This window comes from Corythoichthys intestinalis, chromosome 4, assembly GCF_030265065.1.
Source record: "Corythoichthys intestinalis isolate RoL2023-P3 chromosome 4, ASM3026506v1, whole genome shotgun sequence".
Lineage (NCBI taxonomy): Eukaryota > Metazoa > Chordata > Actinopteri > Syngnathiformes > Syngnathidae > Corythoichthys > Corythoichthys intestinalis.
The window spans coordinates 32695882-32719398 of NC_080398.1; the positions used below are offsets into that span (position 1 = coordinate 32695882).

The 23517-nt window shown below is 40.0% G+C and overlaps 2 protein-coding genes across 4 annotated transcripts in view; one reads left to right on the forward strand and one right to left on the reverse strand.

Moving 5' to 3' along the window:
* On the reverse strand, positions 1-11804 carry rab5ab (RAB5A, member RAS oncogene family, b). Its single transcript, XM_057833997.1, has 6 exons — positions 11584-11804; positions 9621-9819; positions 9386-9537; positions 9198-9320; positions 1063-1156; positions 1-980 (listed from the first exon to the last, which is right to left on the reverse strand). The coding sequence occupies exons 2-6, from the start codon at positions 9784-9786 to the stop codon at positions 865-867; spliced, it is 651 nt and encodes a 216-aa protein (XP_057689980.1). The 5' UTR covers positions 9787-9819; positions 11584-11804; the 3' UTR covers positions 1-864.
* efhb (EF-hand domain family, member B) overlaps positions 10757-23517 on the forward strand; it is a 27228-nt gene continuing 14467 nt past the window's right edge. For all 3 annotated transcript variants that reach the window (XR_009062975.1, XR_009062976.1, XM_057833994.1), the window contains exons 1-12: positions 10757-12256; positions 12364-12423; positions 14987-15136; positions 15232-15406; positions 15484-15594; positions 18432-18549; positions 19206-19295; positions 19371-19438; positions 19512-19672; positions 22637-22844; positions 22915-23130; positions 23195-23376. Coding sequence is in view for 1 of the 3 variants with exons in the window: in XM_057833994.1 (XP_057689977.1) it covers positions 12185-12256; positions 12364-12423; positions 14987-15136; positions 15232-15406; positions 15484-15594; positions 18432-18549; positions 19206-19295; positions 19371-19438; positions 19512-19672; positions 22637-22844; positions 22915-23130; positions 23195-23376 (1611 nt within the window). In the remaining 2 variants the exon portion in view is untranslated. The remainder of the gene's footprint in view (positions 12257-12363; positions 12424-14986; positions 15137-15231; positions 15407-15483; positions 15595-18431; positions 18550-19205; positions 19296-19370; positions 19439-19511; positions 19673-22636; positions 22845-22914; positions 23131-23194; positions 23377-23517) is intronic.

Here is a 23517-nt window from a genome sequence, read left to right on the forward strand (position 1 = left end):
TCAAGGTGTACAAGAGAGTCAATCTTTATTGAATTTATTAAGTCGTATTCAGACACTGAAAAACCGTCCGGGCCCGATGCGTGGTTAAAACCCGTCGAGCCGCTGGCGGGTCACAAGCACTCGCTCGTATAAAATGAAGACATGATGATCAACACTGTGTGCAATGCGGTTAAAAGTTCCTTTGCAACGTGACACCAGAGAATTGATTACTTCTTTTTTTTTCTTGGTTTTGTTTTGTTAATAACACTACACAGAGCTAATTAGAATAATCATTAAAAAAAAGAAACACCACAGCTTTACCAGTTGGAGACGAGAAGAGAATGAATACAAAAAAAAAAGCAGAACCAACTGTACAATTGTTCGGAATCTCTTGTTTGTTATGTGGTCGTTTTTTTTCCTCCAGGAAGCAAAAGAACAAAAATTGAAAAAAAAAAAAAAATCTTGTCGCCGGGTGGAGTCAGGACAGGATCTATTTGTGGGGGACGGTGTTGGAGGGTTAGTTTAGGTGAAGAGGGTGAAAAGGTGGCGTCAGGCGTTGTAGTGATAACATGCATACCGATGTGCACTTTTTAAAAATAAAAATTAAAAAGAGGGAGGAACATCAACAAAATTTTTTCTTTTTAGAAATTCAGCTATACAAAGTCTTTCGCTATTCCGGACCGAGAAGGGGTGTGAGGAGCAAGTAAGGAAGCTGACATGTGTGTTTGTGTGTGTGTTTGTGGTGGTTGGGGGTGCTGTTGTTAACACACTCGCTGCCATTGACGCCGATGAGCGTCCAATCCATTAGAACAGAGTTCAAAGAGATTGGACCTCCATCGCCGTCAGTGGCAGCTAATGAGCTAACCTGGACCGCGGCGGAGCTCTTTAGGTACTGCAGCAGCTGCGGCTACTGGGCTGGGCCGTCTCGGTCAGGTCAACACCCCGGTTCCGCCCGCTGCCGGCGCCGGCTGCTTGGGGCTCGTTCTTGGGGAGTTTCTTAGCTGTGAGGACATCATTAAACCACGTCAGCGGAACGTTTTGTGCAGACTTTAAAAAACGAACAATTGGGGAGGGGACGCTCACCGATGGCCATGAAAATTTCATTGACGTTCATGGACGTCTTGGCCGATGTCTCCATGAAGAGCAGGCTGTTGTCGTCGGCGTATGATTGTGCGTCCTGAACAACACATTGGCATCAAAGCACACTTGTCATGATAAGGCCAGGAAACTTAACGACTGAATTACCATATTGGCCCGACTATAAGACAGCCCTGATTATAAGACGACCCCCTCTTTTTCAAGACTCAAGTTTGAAAAAAGACTTTTTGAACACCAAATTAATTTTCATACAGAAAATAATTACAGTACATCTGAAACAAATGATTATAACAATATATTTGAGAGAAAAAGCATGTTATTGTGCCTCATTCAAATCTTAATATCTGAACATTTAAATATGTAAACTTAAGTGCAATCACATTCGTAAATGAATGGCTTCTGGTTTTTGAAATGTAAATAAATCCATCTATTGTGATAAAACAACAAAATTGCAATAACTGCACTAACCATCAAAGTGAGGTCTAACTAACTTTAGGCTTGAAACAAATCTGAATAAGGAAAAACATTGCAATAAAATAATGTAAACTGGTTAAACTTGAGAGTAGCTGATATCTGTCATGACAGAACATTACTGAAGTTCAGCATTCGCTTCAATGATATCTGGCGCCGTCTAGCGTCGTGAATGGGTATAAATTCTAGACCGCAAATATAAGACGACCCCCACTTTTTCAGTCTTATTTCGATGCAAAAAACACTGGGCCAATATTCGGGCCAATACGGTAAATGTCTTTTTTTTACAGTGTGAAACATATCACATAAGCAAATTTTTTTATTTGTTCGAATAATAAACAAAACCAGGAGTAGGGGTTTTTCTCCCCCCCAATATAGAGCCCCCAAACTCATTCATAAATGAGGCTGGGGGGGAAAGTACTTTTAAATGATAAGAGCTCAGAGGTCGAAAATATGGTGATACAGAGATCCCTCACTACTTCGCGGTTCAACTTTCACGCCTTCAATGCATCGCTGATTTTTTAATCTTATTATAATAAAATACACATTTACATACACTTACACACACATATATCAGAGTGAGAGAATGAATGTACAGTACAAATGTATATTATTATTTTATTTACCGGTACATTTCAAACTACCATCATTTTTGGACTATAAGCCGCTATTTTTTTCCCTTCATTTTGAATCCTGCGGTTTTTAGTCCAGTGCGGCTTATTTGGTGATTTATTTGGGTTAATAGGTAACACTTTATTTGACAGCGGCCTCATAAGACTGTCATAATTATGACATGGCACTATCATGGGCATTACTGAATGCTTATGACAGATGTCATTAAGTGTCATCCGGCAAATTATTTCAGTAACTCCATTTATGTCCGGCTCGGATGTTTTACATCCATACAAAAGTGAGATAATTTGCCGGATATATCTAAATGACATCTGTTATAAGCAGGGGTGCACATATTTTTTTTGCCCAGGTTCTCAGAGGAGGACCTGGAGATGTGACTTGGTCCTCATTGAGCTTGGGAGCCGACCCGCCTGATGCGATAAAATTATTAAAAGCTTTACTTAGAGCCAATTACCTTTAAATAATTATATTAACAATTAATGCTTGATTAACATCAACTGGCACAACAAAATTACCATTACTTTGAAGTGAAATGTAAAGAAATAAACATAAAAGCACTACTAATTCAAAATAAAGGGCATTATGCGGCTCCCACATTAACTCCAAGCCTTTGTAAAAGTGGGATGTCCTCCTCATAAGAGCTCATTGAACGTGCATGTTTAGCTTTGTGAAATGTGAGCAAAAACAAGTTTGGCGATGTTCTTCATGAACTTTATTCCGCCACTTGTCCATAGGGCGAGTGGGGTGCTGTCTGACATCGATAGTCTGCTTAATTTTTTTCATGCTTTTCACTGTCTGACATCGATAGTTTGCTTAATTTTTTTCGTGCTTTTCAAAGTTTGGATGGCTGAAATTCTTTCACCCTACATTAAATGTGCTGCTCTTATCAGCGACATTGGGATTCTCACGGCAAATTTTGTACCACATTTCCGTGCGAGCATCATTTGCTTCTAGCCATGGTACCTCAACAGCCACTTTTCAGCAAAAGTCCTTTTTTTCGGTAGCTCCGGTGACGTCTCTGTCGTCTGTCTGTCTTTTGACAGGGGTGGGGGAACACGGAAATAATTACTCAGTAGGCCTGCCTCTTTTGACATTTTGAGAAGTGATTTTCTCGTGTCCGCCGCAAATACAGTGGTCAGCCATCGGTACGCAAAAGCGTATGGAAGCCGTTGAGGGCCAGCGCGTTTATGCGTCCAGTACGCATGCGCGGATGCGGACGACTTATGTGCACCTCTGGTTATAAGCATTCATTAATGCTCATGACAGTGTCATGTCATAATTGTGATTATTTAATAACAGTCTTATAGCGCCACTGTCAAATAAAGTGTTACCAAATACCATAACTAACAATTAATGAAACAACTTTGAACAGTAACTGAAGAAATAATTAGCACAGAACATGAATTTTGACTGTTATTTACATCTGTAGCGCTGCAATGCATGCTAGGAGGCATGATGGACTACAAGAGTGTTGCCAGCATGTGGAAGCAGAGGTTGACTGTCTCCCCCAAGGGAGCAGTGATGGCCAAATGAAGCTTCTTGAAGCAATGAAGCTTTGCAGCCAATTGGTTCAAGCTTCATGGTGATTCATTTGGTCTTATGACAGTCGTATAATGCCGCTGTCAAATAAAGTGTTACCGGTTAATATCTTTTGGTGTAAATATCCCAAAATACAGTGAGGACAGCTGCGGCTTATAGTCTCGTGCGGCTTATCTATGAACAAATGTCGTTTTCGTGTCAAATTTGGTGGGTGGTGACTTATAGTCAGGTGTGCGTAATGCAAAAGTTACAGTATTCTTTAGTGTAGAGCTGTCCCGACTAGTCGACATAGTCGACGTCATCGATGACGTAAATCCGTCGACGAGCACAACATCCCGTCGACGGTTAATGAAGGGTTAAAAAAAATATATATGTGTGGAAAGTTCAGAATGTCGGATGCTCTGTATGCAAGCGGGGAAAGCGGCACAAAGCCAAAAAAGCGCACCAGAGTGTCCAAAACATTGACTTATTTCAAAGAAACAACGGAGGGTACACTCTTCTGTCCTGTCTCTTCAATTCCAAGCTTGGCTGCACGTAGGCCGTGAATAAACACCTCAAGCGCCGTCACCGTTTGTCTTTTTTTTCTTTTTTTTTTCATTTTTTGTACACCAGAGGGTGCTGTCGCCTTACTGAATAATAATGTTTCATTGACAATGGGCCTATAAGTACTATTAGTATTGTCCTTAATGCTAACTGAAAGGTTTATTTCATGTTATGGTATAGAAAATTATATAAGGTTAAAAAGTCATAAATATATACAGTATATACAGTGATTGCACTCAAGGGCGAGATTGTCAATGATAAGGTATTAAATTAAGGTAAAGGCAATTCATTGATATATAAATAAGGTTTAAAAGGAAAAAGGTGAAAAGTTTGTGTTAATTTCTAATTGTGTTGTTTTATTTGTGTGCACCATAGCTCTTACGGTGTGATTACATCAAGGATGGAATAAAAGTTGTAAACCATCAGTTTAAGAGACCACCTTTTCAATCGGGATGCTACACGAGTTAATTCTATCAGCATTTGAACTCATTGTTTATTTGTGATTTATTATTATTTATGTGTTGTACTTTAATAAATAATTTAAGTGTTCCAATATGTTTTTTGTGAATTGATAAGCGTCAACAAAAATTTCATTGCTAAATTAGTAAACAAAAAAAAAAAAACAAAAACAATTTTTTTTTTTTTTTAATTATTAGATTAGTCGACTAATCGTAAAAATAGTCGGATGACTAATCGGGAGAAAATTAGTCGTTTGGGACAGCCCTACTTTAGTGTTCTAATGATAACATGCATTTGTAGGGTTTTATATACACTTATTGTTATTATATATAAACAACAAAAAATTTATGAAGAAAATGAAGGGGGTGGCACTACTTCGCCGTTTTTCCATTTTACCCGGTGAGATGAGTGAGGGATTACCGTACTTTGAATTTGCCTGCTTTGGAGGAAGTTCTCTTCTAGAGCTGTCGCGACTAGTTGACAATGTCAACGTCATCGATGACGTAAATGCGTCAACGGGCACAACATACCGTCGACGGGTAATGGCGGATTTAAAAAAAAAATACATGCAGATAAAGTTGAGGATGGAGGATGCTCGGGATGTAAGCGGTGAAAGTGGCATGACGCCAAAAAATCGGACCAGAGTGGCCAAAGCCTGGAATTATTTTAACGAAAATAAGGAGGGTGCCACTGCGTGTGGTCTTTGCAATGCTGCGCTCGCACATAAACGAACATTTGAAGCGCTGTCGCCAAGGTGTTATTTTGGAAGACGACAAGAAACAAGCTGGCTGATCATAAGTCCATATAACTCACAACTTTTTTTTTTTTTTTTTTTTATTGAAGTTGACTTTATGTGCGTCGTATCAACGTGCTACATTGAGTTTTTTTTCACGTACTTCACGTATTTATCTACTCTGCTGCTGCTCCCGAAATTTGTAGGTCTCGAGTCTCTCGACATCTCTGAGCACGGTATGCAAATTGTATTTATTAGGATCATGGAAGTTCCCTCTTGGAGGAAAAAACTAACAAACAAACAAAAAAATATATAAAATAAAAGTATATATAGAAACATTGGCCTGTTTATAATAGTCCATGACCGTAATTTTACTTACTTTATATCATATAGTATTATTATGTATATACTAGGGCTGTTAAACGATTAAAATTTTTTAATCGAGTTAATCACAGCTTAAAAATTAATTAATCGTAATTAATCGCAATTAATCGCAATTCAAACCATTTACAAAATATGCCACATTTTTCTGTAAATTATATATATATATATATATATATATATATATTCTGTAAAATAAATTGTTGGAATGGAAAGATAAGACACGAGATGGATATATACATTCAACATACGGTTTATAAGGACTGTAGTGGGCATTTCACTCTACTGTCATTTAAATCTGTCTATGCTGTCCTCACTCCGAAGCGTCTACTTTTTCCAAAGCTAGACAGCTAGTGAACGACGCCATAATAATCAGACTTCTTTCTTTTTCATCTTATTTATAAAATGGCCTCAAACCATTGTCCTCTTTAGACCGTCGTAAAACTACCAAAAAAAAGTACACAAGCATTGCATTAGCAACAACGTTAGCTTAGCACGCTATACAGGTTCACAAACAAACAAAAAGCGTCTCATACAAAAAATATAACATTTCGCTTACTAACATAATATGTGCATTATTTACAACAACCATACTTACGGACAAATCTTGTCCAAGGATCATATAAGCACAACATTACAACGTAGGCGTCAGCCCGAGACGTCCTGCAGCCATATTGAACTAGCAAGACAACAATAAACCGTGTCGCAAAGCGACCACAAGAGTTCGCTGTTAGCACAAAAAGCCTTGCTGTAAAACTTACCAAAAGGCAGAATACTGTCTGAGCGGGACATGTGCGTTAATTGCGTCAAATATTTTAACGTGATTAATTAAAAAAATTAATTGCCGCGCGTTAACGCGATAATTTTGACAGCCCTAGTATATACATATAGTAGTATACTATAATATTAATACTATATATTTGCAAGCAACATTTGCCTCATTGTTTGTAATTTATTATTGTTATTTGTTTTTATAAGTTAATAAACAATTTACATATATTACATATATTATATATTACATTAGCTGACTGATCGTAAAAAAAGTCTGCTGACTAATTGCAAGAATATCAGTCATTTGGGACAGCCCTATTCTCTTCTAGTTAATATTGTATCAGTTTTTTTTTTTTTTTTTTGTGTTTTTTTTAATGTATATTTAAACTGATTTATTAGTATACAGAAAATTGAATAATTTAGCCATATTTCTAAATTGTATTTTTTTTTCTTTTAGCAAATCATAATATAAACTCTTTCTTTTAATTAATAGAAACTGGAATACTTTTGTCTAATTTTTATATTGCCTTTTTTTTCTTTCTTTCTTTTTTTTTTTTTTTTTTTTAAAGATCTGAGTATGTATTTTTTAAAGATTGGACCAGGTGAAAAAGATTTTAAGATTTGTCTGTTATTTAAGGGCTATAAAGCAACAAAATAAGATGATTAAAGATATCGTCAAAAGAAACAAAATGTTTTGTACTGCGCAACAATTCTAGAAGATAGAAATTGAGTAGAAAAAGATTGTGTCTTAAAGATTTTTTATTATTTTTTATTTATATTTTATTTTTTTATTTTTTACTATTATTTTTTCAATGAGTTAATTTTGGGGCATTTCAGGCCATTTGCTGATTATTTTATGTCACTTCCTGTTGATTTTGTGGCATTTCTAGGTCATTTCCTGTAAATTTGGGGCCATTTCTAGGTCACTCTCTGTTGGGTTACAGAACAGCAAGTGAGCCGGGAATTTCTCCAAATGAATAGGCAGTGACTCAAACAAAACAGGAAGTGACCTGTAAGTGCCCCAAAAATCGGAAAGACTGGCTGTGAATGCTCTGGTTTCGAATGAATGAACAAAGTTCTTAATGCGCTTGAATGTTAAAAACATTTGAGAAATTGTGTGAAACTACCAAATTTCCTTGTTCTTTGGAAGTCATGCAGCAAAGGTTTAGATACATACATTTGTAGGGCATGTTTTGTTCAAGTCAATCACAGTTATACATTTTTCCATTGCTTTGCCACTTTTACTCATTGCAACACTGACGGATCTAAGACCTTTAAGAAATCGTTTCGGAATTTGCGGTATCAAAAGCATTTGCCTTTTAAAGTATTAAAGGCTTCTGTTGGGGCTGTGTTAGTACTAGGTCTGAACGATATTGGAAAAAACTATTGTTTCGATTTTTTGGGGGTTTGCGATACATTGCGAAATCATATTGCGATATTAAAAAAATATATAATATATATATATATATATATATATATATATATATATATATAAATATATATATATTTTTTTTTTTTAAAGAAATTTTCACTAGATGACTTGAATAGCTGTTTGGAAAGACTTTGGATGACTCACCATGACCACAGTGTACAGTGATCCCTCGTTTTTCGCCATTAATGGGGACCAGAAGCCACTGCAATAAGTGAAAAACGCGAAGTAGCACCCCCCCACACACACACACACACTTAAATTTGCGTGTGTGTGGGGGGGTTGTGCGTGTTTGGGTGTGTGTGTGTGTGTGTGTGTGTGTGTGTGTGTGTGTGTGTGTGTGCCCAATGTATTTATTCAGATTTAGCATTTGAAAGAGATACATATAAGACATGTTTTTTTTTTTTTTTTCCACTTTTTCCCCCAACCAGATATAGCATTGGAAAGAGACACATATGAGACATGTTTTTTTTCCTCACTTTTTTCCCCCAAAGTATGATTAATAAAATATTTACATATAAATAGTTTTTAAGCACTTCAAATGTAATAATTATAATCAGTTTTAAACATAACTGTCCAACCAAATCATTTCTGAATAAGAATAAAGTACTGTAATAGAAAGATGCTTGCCTTTATTAAATGCTTCTGTTTATCTACCTTAGCTGTGACTCTTGGAGTGACATGTAGAAATTACAACCTTCTCATGATCTCTCGAACGTCTTCACACACACACACATTCATTCCAGCGCAGCTTCCTTGCAGAAACTGTTTATAAAGTTAAACGATGATTGACACATTGCTGCACTGTGAAGTCCGCTTCTTTGGCAAGATCAAAGACAACCAGCATCGTTAACTTTAATAAGCAAGTGCTGCAGTGACTGTGAGGAACAAAGAGCTGGGGGAGGGAGGGTGTGAGGCTGTGCGCAGAGCAGAAAGCAAGGCGTATGTGGATTAAAAAAAAAAAAAAAAACTATTGCACGTCCTTGCGATGGGACTATCGTGCACGCGCACATCGCGATGGCGATGTTTAAACGATATATCGTTCAGGCTTAGTTAGTACCATTTTAATCAATTACTGCTTAATAAATAAGCAGTGAGCGAAAAATGTCAGGGTGAAGTACTTGGTTTCAGTTCAAGTTGCTCAATTGTTTTTACACCCACCTGGAAGTCGAGCGCTCGCTTGCTAGCCAGGTCTGCTTTGTTGCCTGCCAGCGCTATGACAATGTTGGGACTGGCTTGTCTCTGGAGCTCTTTTACCCAGTTCTTTGCCCGCACAAACGACTCCTGAGAAACGGAGATGTTACACATCATGCTTACGGATAAGGTGTGAAGGGATATTTGTGACGTACCTCGTTGGTGATATCATAAACCACAATGGCGGCCTGGGCGCCTCTGTAGTACATGGGCGCCAGACTGTGGTAGCGTTCCTGACCGGCTGTGTCCCAGATTTCAAACTTGACTGTCGTGTCGTCCAAGCATACCGTCTGAGTCAGGAAGGCGGCTGTGGGAAACGCAACAACCATCAATGGATTATTGTCGGCCGTCTTAGGAGGGGAACCTTCGTATTTACTGGGACAAACAAACCTCCGATGGTGCTTTCCTGGAATTCGTGGAACTGTCCCTTGACGAAGCGGAGCACCAGACTTGACTTCCCCACCGCCGACTCCCCCAGGAGCACGAGCTTGAATTGGCAGATCTTGTTGCCGGCGTTGGGCCCATTGGGTCGGGTAGCTCCGCCTCTACTTGCCATGTCGCTTTCTCCGGACGCTTCCTGTTGTGGATGCTGTCGAAGGACACAAGAAATGCAAGTTTCAGAATATTTCTTTTCCCTCTTCCAACCCCCCTTTTCCCATCTAATGATGTGTGTGTCCGTGTCACTGTTAGTTTGGATTATGGCAGAGGTCCAAATAGAATAAGTTGGAGGACCTGATCTGGACCACAGACCTTGACTTGAGACCTGTAATCTATAGGTCGCCAATACAAGAAACTCGATAATTACCTTTTTGAGTGACACCGTCAGATTTAATCATGTTAATTACTGCGCATGACATCATTTTGCAATAAGTAGTACGCACCCAAAGGAGTCTTGAATGATTATTGCACATTTATCTTTTCTTACGCGTACAATGCAGTTTACAGCCAACTTTTAAAGTTTACTCTAGAGCTGTCACAAATGATAATTTTGACATTCAACTAATCACCACATATATTTGCGAAGAGTCGACAAACTGGTTCACATATGCGTAAAATGCTATTTACTTTTGTACCACTCTGGGCTTAATATTTTTGGTGTAAATTTGCTTTGGAGTCAAAACGGTGCGCTGAGAGGAATTGGACTATGAACACTAAGTAACTTTCATTGTTTTCTGAAGCAAGTTTGCTCATATTTCAATGGAAATCAGTATTTTTCATTTTTAAAAAATGTAAATATTAAGGTATGTTTTAATTATTAACAATTTACATCATGCCCATCTTAATAGTGATTCTAGTGAATGGTCTTAATTCAGCGCCATTGACGGCGACAGACGTCTAATCCTATTGAACTGGGAGGGCTTAAATGGCATGGACATCTATCGCCGTCAACGGGAGCCAAAGATCAACAGGCAAACAGTTGTGCACTGTTTGAGTCATCGGAATGGTTTGGTATTCCGCTTGTCACACAATAAACAAACACTGGTTGCTCTGACAAACTCAGCAAATAGTGATGGCAGCGACAAGGTGACAACATACGTGATAAGACCTGACATTGTCATTTGGAGCCTGACATCGTCATCAATTTAGGCCACAGGTCAAGAAAATGGATCGTAAAATAGATTCCTGGAAAACGATGTGGGAATATTTGGGACACAGACCGTTTTGAACATGACAGGGCAGACAAGCCACGTGAATTATTAATCAATAAATACCAATTGGCAGCTAATTTGTGTAAAAGTAGCGTTTCCAGAGCAAATTTAAACAACGTGCCCGGTTGTTGTTGTTGTTTTGAACATGAATTAGCACAAAGCTAACAGGCGTTAGCCGCGCGGCTAACTTGTAAGTTCGTGGCGTCGTAACGAGGGCAAAAGCTAAGCCGGTGACAAAGTGTCTTTCTCGGTGTGCGGTGTCACTCGGAGACGCCGACAGGCCGAGTGTGCTGGTTCGTCTGCGGGTTCGAGTTTGGCTTTGGTGAACCGAGATATGAGCGGCACATTTGGGTGTGTACGGCTAATGACAGCTATGACGTTAGCCGTCACTGGCTAACAGCTGGCTAACGTCACTATCCGCTCGCTATCTTTTGGGTCCAAAATGGGGTCCAAATGCTTCACAGGCGTCCGTGTATATCACACAACGAGCGGCGTCAATTCCATCGCTCGGAAACGACAGAGCTGCCGCGCTAGCCTGTTAGCTCGAACCCCTCCGGCTGCAGCGGCGTCTGAGGCCGGCCGCGGCTAACAGCTACACCGCGAAGGAGCCGCTGCGCTCGGCGTTGGACGTTTATTTCGCCGCGGCCGCTTCGGGAGGAGCCGCCTCCCCGGTTAGCCACCGGCTAATCGTCTCGCTTACTCACCCAGCCAAGAGACGACGACGCTGCCGTATGCTGCTTACTGAGTCCCCCCCAAAAACAAAAGTAGGCACTTTAAAGTCCGGTCGGTTTAGTGAAACATTCGATTATTTCTTTCTTCCAGTAGGCTCCGCCACTTGTCTCAACTTCCCTGTTGGCTTTGAACAAGCGATGATGACAGATCGTATGACCGCAACTGGCAATCCTCCTACGTCTCGCCGAGCCCCGCCAATCATATGCTACACTCCATTCTTATCATTTTGGGATGATTTCTATTATATGGATTAACTCCTCGCGGGATGAAAAACTAAACAACACTCAGAAATCGACATAAAATGGTGATGTTTTAGGACTGCAGAAATAGAACTCGTCCGTTGTCGACTACGCGTCATATAAAATAATCTTATTTTCTCCTTGACAATATTTTCCCTGCAAGTTTTCCTAATGTCGCGTTTATCAAGAAATGCTCTCCTTTTGCGCGGTAATGAAAAATATCTCAGATTTAACACCGAGTTTGAAATGTTGCTAGGCAACGACAAACTGTTAGGAAGCTAACCATCATGTTTCCTCCTCTTGGAAGATATACTTTTTTTTGTTTTGATTTAAAATGGCTGTAAATATTAAAAGTCGAAGGGACTTCAATATGTCCGACCCTCTGAGGATCACATACATGCCGAGGGTAAGTTAGCAAAGTTTCGCCACGTTGGCCTCTCAAACGTCTGGCGTTGGTATGGAGTGATAACAATTTACATCACAAATATTATTTACATTTCTTTCCACACACAGGCTGGAAAACGAATTCCAACTGGAGGCAGCGCTGCGGACTGCTTACAAGAACCAGAAAGGGTAAGTTCTAAACAAGGGCGTAGGTTTGGTCTCAACATTGGAAGGGACAATATACCATCCAGAGGTGGGTAGAGTGGCCAAAAAATTTACTCAAGTAAGAGTAGCGTTACTTCTAAATAATATTACTCAAGTAAAAGTAGAAGTAGTCATCCAAAAATGTATTAAAGTACAATTAAAAAAGTGTTTGTTGAAAAGAATATTCAAGTAATGAGTAAGATTGTGAGTAACTGCTCACTGTTTTTTTGTTTTTGTTTTTTTTTTTTTTAAATATGGTCTATTTTTTTCTCAGCACAACTTCATCGATATGAACTGTTTTTATTATACTTTATTATAACCTATTACATGACCATATACATGACCAAAAATGATGACACAAAAATCATTGAATTCAGACCAGAACAATAATATGAAACATCACCCGTCCAAAGAGCATGAGTACCCTCTAGTGGAGAAAAAGCAATGTTAACTGATTGGTATAATGGAGTTATGTGGTTATTGTTTCGATCTCTCATTGGTGAGACTGGGACAGCCACTGTCAGCATCTCTGGCAATAATAAAGTCAATATGTAGAGTGAAGACAAAAAAAATCAAATGACTGTAGTGTAGCCCAAAGTAGTGGAGTTAAGGCCGAGTTATGCTTCTGCGGCAGACCTGCACCGTTAAAGAAGACCCGATTTACGACCCTCCGCCGTAGCCTCTCCTTCTCAATTTTCTGACTTCGCGTCGCGTCAATGCGTGTGACGTGGTGGAAATGGACTGTGATTGGTCCAGTGGCACCTCCAGAAATTTTAGGGGTGGCCAGATGGGGCCACTTAAAATTTTGGGATGGCACACCAAAACTAAAAGATTCAGAGTTTATTTGTCATTGTCAAGATAACAACGAAATTGTGATTGGAGTTCCAACAGTACTATGAGTTAGTTCCCATTAAAGTGCTTAGTGCAGTGCAAGATAAAAGTAAAGTGTCCTTAGTGCCCCCAAAATCCCACCATAAATAATACAAAATATTGACAAATTTACATAACCATTTACGCCATAATTAAAGCCATAATTTCAGGTTTTCATTATATTATTGCAGTAAAAAGGTCAGGGGAAAACTATCAGAAAGACTTGAGGACACGGCTACTGATATACTTTGGTGTATTGTGTAACATTTGATGTTACTAAGGATTTGATGTGCATAGTCCATAATCCATAGTCCATAGTCCTGGCTGTGCATTTGGGATGAAATGCATAACTGATGCTACAACAATCTAACGATATTCTGGCAAGCAGGGTGGCCGTTAAGTGATATGCTAAATCAGGGGTGCTCATTACGTAGATCACAATCGACCAGTCAATCGCAAAGCTAGTGTGGGTGGCTAGCGGCACCCCCCCCCCACCCCCCCAAAAAATGTATATATGTTAATGTACATAGTTATGATTATGTTGCTTGTATGTTGTGTTGCGTGAGCAACATATGAGGTTATGCAGCACCCATCACCAGATCTCAGCTACTCTCAAGTTTAACCAGTTTGCATTATTTTATTGCAATGTTTTTCCTTATTCAGATTTGTTTCAAGACTACAGTTACAGTTAGACTTCACTTTGATGGTTATGCAGTTATTGAAATTTTGTTGTTTTAACACAATAGATTGGTTTATTTAAATTTCAAAAACCAGAAGCCATTAATTTACGAATGTGATTGCACTTTAGTTTACATATTTAAATGTTCAGATATTAAGATTTGAATGAGGCAAAATAACATGCTTCTTCTCTCAAATATATTGTTATAATCATTTGTTTCAGATGCAGATATTAAGATTTTAATGAGGCAAAATAACATGCTTCTTCTCTCAAATACGTATATTGTTATAATCATTTGTTTCAGATGTACTGTAATTATTTTCTGTATAGAAATTAATTTGGTGTTCAAAAAGTCTTTTTTCAAACTTGAGTCTTGAAAAAGAGGGGGTCGTCTTATAATCCGGGCCGTCTTATATTCGAGCCAATACGGTACTTGGGAAGAATTTGAATGTCTGGCTTTATTCGGAGACCATTTTTCACACGGTATCCAAACATGGTGGAAGGGCCCGTGTTGGCCAGCGGAAGAACGACTTTATAATTCTTAAGTGATGTCATAATCCATTAAAATATAAACATGACAGGATACAAATAATTACAGTATTCACAGTTCCACCATCAGGCATCACAATTGCCATGATAACCAACCGGTCCCCATTGATTGAGAGAATGATTTTATATTTAGTATCTTCTAGTCTGTAAAATGAACTGACCTACTCCAAGTTTCCCATTAAATTCCTACTTTCAGATCGGTACCAGAGTCTTAAGAGCACCAATTTTGGCACAGTGGAATCACATTTATCACCTGACAGATGCTTCCCATGCTCTGTCACGTTGAAAGCAATTGTGGCTGTCAGACGACCATTTTATCTCACCGTAGATGCCGGAAATTACAGCTATCATCTAATTATTGGATCGCGGGATTCCGGTTCACAAGTCACACGCAGTCATAGGCTAGCAATATCCCGATGTCTTGAATTTCTGTTCTTGGCTGTTTTTCAGGCCCCGACGCCGCCCATGGTTCAGAAGTACCACAACAGCAACCAACCGGGGCCAGGCGTGATCCGATTGCACCACGGAAAGGCAGATGACCCCAAAGTGGCCGATACACTGATTCATGGCCTATGCAATAAGGCTTCACTACCACTCACTGTAATTTAAAATTCCTTCTGCTGTACTGTATTTGTTGCCATATAGTGTGAGCTTTGAACATGTTTTTCAACGGACCATCATCGTTTTGGCAACAGGCAGCAATGTTAATCAACCCGCCGCCTCAGAGCAAGTTTAAACAAAAACTACAAGAGATGGAAGAGTCGGTGTACGCCTCACGCCAGAAGGCACCACTGGGCCGCAAGCCAGAGAGCGCCGGACTTCCCCCGTGGTGCAATGAGAGAACCACGTACGGAAAGAAAACTTATCGAGGTACCTTTAAATATCCTCTCGGCATTCGAAGTCTGCTCGCTTCCTCATACATTCTGTTGTTGGATATATGCGCGCAGACGTGGAGGCCGGCAAGCTTATTCATCCTCCGAAAACGGTAAGGGATTTGGAGAAGGAGGAAGAGCAGGGGCACGAGCTTTATGTTCGCACACACAGTGGATACTTTATTGGTAAGATTGGCCCTTTTTTCTTATCTAGTCACCACGTATCATCAGATGATTCCAGTCCATTGTTGGATGCATTGTCTGGCACTTGGGTTTAGGTCAGCTAGTCCTCTTTGTTGCAATATGTCGGGAGGAGTGGGCAGACAAGGAGATGTTGCATGGCTTGATCCTCTCCACACAGACAAGAGATTTCGCCATTCTCATTAAACCCCCACTTTGTCAAGTTTGTTTTGCATCGGCCGACAGCAGTTGTCAATCGGTTACGGTAGGACCAGAGTGGCCATGCTTCACTGGCACCAGATGGAAGAGATTCGCATGGCTTGGTAGAAGACACTGTGTGGGGCTAGGGTAAGATGTTCTGTCTACAGAGCGACATGCTGCTTGTCGCGATTTCTGTCTAGAGCCTATAGAGTGCAGGAAGCTGTGCCTTGACTTTAGCCTTTTTACTGTTGGCTCATGATAGTAGAGTTGGTGGCGGGTGTCAGTTTCTTGTCTCAGCTTTTCTTTCTGGGATGCACCTGTCCTCCGGATGCTTGGTAGAGAAATCCCACACAGTAGGTATACTAGTCCTTCTAAAAAAATAGCATATTGTGAAAAAGTTCATTATTTTCTGTAATTTACTGATAATAATTAGACTTTCATGATTTTAGATTTGTTACACACAACTAGTAGTTCAAGGTGTTTATTGTTGTAATATTAAGGATTTTGGCAAAAAAAAAAAAAAAATCAAGAAAAAACAAAAATCCCAATCTAAAAAAAATTATATTATTATAATTATATTATATTTCATCCGACCAATACAAAAAAAGGTGTTTTTTAATACAAAAAAAAAAATCAACCTTCAATTAATTACATCAGCTTTGCACTCAATACTTGGTCGGGAATACTTTTGCAGAAATGACTGCTACAATGCGGCGTGGCATGGAGGCAGTCAGCCTGTGGCGCTGCTGAGGTGTTATAGAGGCCCAGGATGCTTTGATAGCGGCCTTAAGCTCATCCACAGTGTTGGGTCTGGTGTCTCTTAACTTCCTCTTCACAATATCCCACATTCTCTATGGGGTTCAGGTCAGGAGAGTTGGCAGGCCAATGTAGCACAGTAATGCCATGGTCAGTAAACCATTTACCAGTGGTTTTGGCACTGGGAGCAGGCGCCAGGTCATGCTGAAAAATGAAATTTTCATCTCCATAAAGCTTTTCAGCAGATGGAAGCATGAAGTGCTTCTAAATCTCATGATAGCTAGCTGCATTGACCCTGTCCTTGATAAAACACAGTAGACCAACACCAGTGGCTGACATGGCACCCCTGACCATCACTGACTTTGGGTACTTGACACTGGACTTCAGGCATTTTGGCATTTCCTTCTCCACAGGCTTCATCCAAACTCTGGCACCTTGATTTCCAAATGACATGCAAAATTTGCTTTCATCTGAAAAAAGTACTTTGGGCCACTGAGCAACAGTCCATTACTGCTTCTCTGTAGCCCAGGTCAGGCGCTTCTGCTGCTGTGTCAGGTTCAAAACTGGCTCCAGCACACGCCTGTGCACGGTGGCTCTGGATGTTTCTACGCCAGTTTCAGTCCACTGTTTCTGCAGGTCCACCAAGGTCTGGAATCGGCCCTTCTCCACAGTCTTTCTCACAGTGCAGTCACCTCTTCTGGTTGTGCAGCGTTTCCTGCCACACTTTTTCCTTCCCACTGAGGTGCCTTGATACAGCACTCTGGGAACAGCCTATTCGCTTTCTGTGTCTCTTAGCCTCTTGCTTGAGGGTGTCAATGATGGCCTTCTGGACTGCAATCAGGTCGGCAGTCTTGCCCATGATTGCGGTTTTGCGTAATGAACCAGGCCGGGAGTTTTTAAAAGCCTCAGGAATCTTTTGCAGTTGTTTTGAGTTAATTTGTTGATTCTGATGATTAGGTTAGTAGCTTCTTTAGAGTACCTTTTCATGATATGCTATTTTTTTTTATATCGGGTATTTTGTTTTTTTCTTGACTTTTATGCCAAAATCATCTATATTAAAACAAAAAAAAGGTTGAACTATTTCACTTGTGTGTAATGAATCTAAAATATATGAAAGTCTAATGTTTATCAGTACATTACAGAAAATAATGAACTTTATCAGAATATGTTAAGTTTTTTGAGAAGGACTAGTAGTGACAGCACGGCTAGCTGAGTTTAGCGCCTTATCAACCCTGGTGGCATGAGCCGATCCACACCAGACAGGTGATGCGTACTCCGCTGCAGAGAAGCATAAAGCCAACGCTGTTGTATGTACCATCTTAGCATCAGAGCCCCATTTTGTGTTGGCAAGCTTCCTGAAAAATGCTGTTCCTTGATGCCACTTTAGCTTTGGTCTTTGTGATATGTTCCTTGTAGGTGAGGGACCTGTCAAGTGTCACCCCTAGGTAGACTGGCTTTGAGATGCGCTGCAGCCTCTTCCCGTACCAACTGATCAGTAGCTTGCAATCCGCTTCCCTGTTTTTCAGATGAAATTCACAAATTTGTGTTTTGTCTGGGTTGGCTCTTAGGTGGTTGATGGAATAGTAAGGGATGAGCAGGTCTAGTGCACTCGAAAGGGAGATTTCAACTGCTTCAAAGGTACTCTTCTGGGAGGCAATACACAAATGATCAGCATTTAGGAAATGTCTTGTGTCTGGTTGGGTAGGTTGATCATTAGTGTAGATATTGAACAACAGTGGGGCAAGCACACTAATAAAAATAATGTGGCTAATTTCATTCACGGAATTTGTAAATGTCAGGTTTAGAGTGCCATACAGATTTAATACAGATTGCGAGTTGCATGAATGTACATATAACAAACTCTCAATATATTGATTGTGTTGCAGGTGAGCAGATTGACAGGAAGTACAACTTCAATAAAAACTGTCGTTTCGGGGTCAGGACACCTTATTTAACAAATGGAAGCCTGGTCAACAGATGTATGCATTGGATGGGAGAATCCAGGTCACTTAGCGAAAATTGTTAATCACGCATTTTATTTTTAATCCATCTTTTTACTACCAGTTATTAGCACATCATAACTTTATATTGTCGACTATTTTATAAGTTTGTATCTGATTTTATCTACTGTTTTAATTTATATTATTTTTAATTCCATTTTTATATCTCTAGAGTTCTATAAAATATCCAATTAAATACTTTTTAATGTTACTGCTTTGAAGTAGTGGTGGGCGATATGACAATATTAGATCGTGAAGGACTTTAACATGTTGATGATGTCATAAAGCTGAAAAATTATAAAAACTGTTGTTACAAAAGAGTTATGTTGTTGTTCATTGCCTTTTGCGTTTATGATCATAGCACATCTTGATATAAATTGCGCTACTTAAATTAAAACCTGTTCAGACGGCTTATTCGGCTTAAAATGTATGTAAAAGAAGAATCGTGATAAAAGCGGGATGATGATATATATATATATATTTTTTTAATCGTGATATATCCTGTTGTTACATCGTTTACCCGTACTTTGAAATAGTACTTTTATTTTCATAGATTAACTCTTTCTTTGTAGTTATTATGACTCTATTTTGTAATTCATGTGCAAATATTTTGAACTTTTGAATTCTGACCATTTTCTAAAAGTATTTCATTTCCTAAAGGTCCGTCAAGCTAAGATCCGATTGGAAAAGACATCCTGACAGCAAGGAAAAGTTGGAACAACTAATTGGCAATGTGAACAACAGCAAGAAGTTTGTTCTTTCTCATTCAGTAGTTGGAAAATATAGAAAAGCCAACTTTCCTAACTTATGGTTTAATTTTCCCAGGAGAGGAAACAACGTGGAGGTGTCACCAGACCACACCTTTGGAATGGTCATACCGCAAGATGTTTTCGGTGCGTTTTTTCAGAAAGAGGATGACAAGCCCTAAAACGGCAACGTGATACGGTCCCATGTTTTTCCCTGCAGGTGTTGCGGAACTGATCCATGCAGGAAAACAGCCGGCGGGAAAACGCCCGAGGGCCGACGAACGCCACTATTGCATGGCCAATGCCGTGCGGCACAACCTCAAGATCATCAATTTCCAAAAATTCTCAACATTGTTGGAGGCCTTCAGGCACTACGACAAGGTATGCAGTGGTATGAAAAAGTATCTGAACATTTTGGAATGTCTCACAATTCTGCTTAAAATCACCATCAAATGTGATCTGATCTTTGTCTAAATCGCACAAATGAAAAAAGTGTCTGCTTTAACTAAAACCACCCAAACATTTATAGCAGACATGTCCAAAGTCCGGCCCGGGGGCCAAATGCGGCTCGTGGTCAAATTTCATCCGGCCCCCAGCCTCTGTCATAAAATCAATAACGTCTGGCCCGCACACAGACTTAATAAATTGGTCAGCAGTACTGCTACTAGCATATGAGGTAGCTTACACACTAAATGCTGCTCCTCATTTACCCACTAAAAAGCAACATTATTCTAAGCAACATTACCCCGTGTGACCTTTTACTCACAATTTTCTAAAATGGCGACAATCAACAAAAAAAAAGTTGACTGTGACGGCCGACGCTTCAAGGATAGGTGGAAATTGGACTTCACTAAAATACGCAACAACTGTGTTTGCCTCATTTGCAAAGAGACAGTTGCTGTTTTTATAGCGTTCAATGTATGGCGATTTTACCAAACAAGACACGCTGACATGTATGACAAGATTACAGGAAAGATACGTAGCGAGAAATTGAAGCAACTTGAAGCTAGTTTAATGTTACAGCAGCAGTGTTTCACAAGAGCCCAAGAGTCGAAAGCTTAGCCACAAAGGCTAGTTGCGAGATTGTTGAAATTATTAATTAAAAAAAAATAATAAAGCAAATGTGACACACATAATGGCTCGCTAAAATTTGCTTAAATATATTGTTCAACATAAAGGTACGTCAGCCAAGGTCGGCCCCCTACGTGTTTACCACACCAAATCTGGCCCCCTTTGCAAAAAGTTTGGACACCCCCGATTTATAGGTTTTCATATTTTAATGAGGATAATATGCAAACAATGACAGAAGGGAGGGAAATAAGTAAGTGAACCATCACGTTTAATATTTTGTGCCCCCCTCCCTCCTTTTGCAGCAATAACTTCAACCAGTAGCTTCCTGTAGCTGCAGATCAGTCTGGCACATTGATCAGGACTAATCTTGGCCCATTCTTCTCTATAAAAATTGCTGTAGTTCAGTCAGGTTCCTGGGATGTGTGGCATGAATCGCTGTCTTTAGGTCATGCCACAGCATCTCAATGAGGTTCAAGTCTGGACTTTGACTTGGCCACTCCAGAACGTGTCTTTTGCTCTACTGGAGTTGATTTCCTTCTGCGTTTTGGATCATTGTCATGTTGCTGAATCCATCCTTTTTAAGCCTCAACTGTCTGACAGACAGCCTCAGTTTTTCCTGTAAAAATCCTGATAAACCTTTGAATTCATTATTCCGTTAATGATTGCAAGTTGTCCAGGCCCTGAGGCCGCAAAACAGCCCCAAATCATGATGCTCCCTCCACCATGCTTCAGGGTGGGGATGAGGTGTTGATGTTGGTGTGCCGTTCCATTTTTCCTCCACACATGATTTTGTGTGTTACTCCCAAACAATTCAACTTCGGTTTCATCAGTCTTGAAATATTTTGCCGAAACTTCTGTGGAGTCTCAAAGTGACTTTTTGCGAACATTAAACGAGCAACAATGTTTCTTTTAGACAGCAGTGGCTTCCCCCGTGGAGTCCTCCCATGAACACGATTCTTGGCCATAGTTTTACATAAAGTTGGTGTGTGCACAGAAATATTGAACTGTGCCAGTGATTTCTGTAAGTCTTTAGCAAACACTCTAGGGTCCTTTTTACCTGTCTGAGTATTCAGCGCTGAACTCTTGGCGTCATCTTTGGTGGACGGCCACTCCTTGAGAGAGAAACAACAGTGCCAAACTCTCTCCATTTATAAACAACTTCTCTGACTGTCGATTGATGAACATCCAGACTTTTAGAGATGGTTTTTGTATTCTTTCCCAGCTTTATACAAGTCAAAAATCCTTGATCGCAGGTCTTCAGACAGCTCTTTTGACCGAGCCATGATGCACATCAGACAGTGCTTCTCATCAAGACAATTCTTATTAGGTGTGTGTTTTATAGTGGGCGGGGCAGCTTTAAACCAGTCACCAGTGATTGGGCACACACCTGACTTGGTTTCAATTCAATTGCTCTCCTTAGGAAGAAGGTTAACTTAATTCTTCTTAATTATCCCCCCCCCTACCCCCGTCATTGTTTGCTTCATATCCTCATTAAAATATGAAAACCCCTAAATGTTTGGGTGGTTTAAGTTAAAGCAGACAGTTTTTTTTCATCTGTGTGATTTTGACAAAGATCAGATCACATTTGTGATTTTATGCAGAACGGTGAGCAATTCCAAAATACCACTGTACATACACCCCATTCTCAAAATTAACAGATAAGTGCCCTGAATTCCAAACTGTTGACTGGAATCGTCCCGTATTGAGCTTTCAAGGGGCGTGCTAATAATGATACTAATAATAATAATAATTAAATTATACTTTTTAAAATCAAGCACGTTTAGATGTTTATTTTATTCTAGTACGTCACCTAATTAATTCAGATTTGAGTACAATTATTATAATACTAAAAAAAAATTTCGCGTACAAAAAAATTGTTAAACAGTGACAGCTATCAGGCCGGCCGGCTCTACCGATGAGGTATCCCTTATTTTTTTGCTCTGAGAGTTGGCATCCCGAGTTTACAGCCAGTCTGAAACCACTAGGTAAATACAATTATCACAAAAAATAAAATACATTTGACTTTGACTTTTTAATCTTACAGCGGAGCTCCATTAACTAGGGGCAGTGCTAGCCCTAGCATTGCAGCTTCGTCGTAGCACACTAAAAGATAGCCGTTCTTTGTAGATCTGTCTAAACCTGTTCTTCACCTTAAAATCTCCAAAGTGCCTAGCCAACTCAGCTATCAGCATGCTAGCATTGAAACTTCATAAAGCTAAACTGTGGACGTTGGTCCTTGTAATTTCTAGAATTTGTTGGCTGGTTTGTCTTCAGAAAGGCCAAGGGCATATTGACAAGGAAGATCTGCGGGAGGTGTGTCATCACTTCAAGGTGGAGGCCAGCGATGCGGTCTTAGACGACGTTTTGGATCATTGTGATACGAATGGCGATGGATTCATAGACTTCCTAGATTTCTCCAATTTCCTCAACTTTAAGGAGAAGATGCCGCTGGAAAGACGGGATCAGCACCTGGTCACAAATGGTGAGTTCCAGCAGTGTGGAATTTGCCAAAAGAAATGAGTCCATTCAAATTTTTTCCTGAATTCGTCCAGCCCAGTTCCAGACTGGCTCCCAACCCGATCCCAAAACGCGAACGTCTGAACTTCCCAGTCCCGGCGCTCTGTTAAAAAGCGACGACCTGGAGCCGTTCAGGATCGGAAGCTCCCAGAGGCCCGTGAAAACCGTCACACAACACGAATCTGCTTTGGACAGATTTGTCACCACTTCTTCCTTTATCGGCGCCACCAGCAGTGACCCGCGAACATTTAGTAAATTAAGTCCATTTTGATTTTAGGCAATAGGACATATTCCAACTGTATGTCTTCCTTACAGAAACTCGCACCTTTGGGATCCCGACAATCCGGAGTGACATCGCGCCCCCACGCTTTCGTAGGGTCAACGACAATGTCAACTACGGTGACGTGACCGTGGCGGTGGATCTTCTGCTGCCGTCGGTATACGGACGCCAGGGGATCTATCAGGAAGACTTATTCTGTCCCCGCTCCAAGAAAGAGGTACTGTATGTTGACTGTTCCTCCGACATGAATGTTCGATAGCAGTCTTACGCTAACAGAATTTTTATGCTCTCTCTCTCTTCTCTGATTGGTCAAATGTGGAAGACAAATGATTATCAAAGGATCTTACGTCTAGCGCAG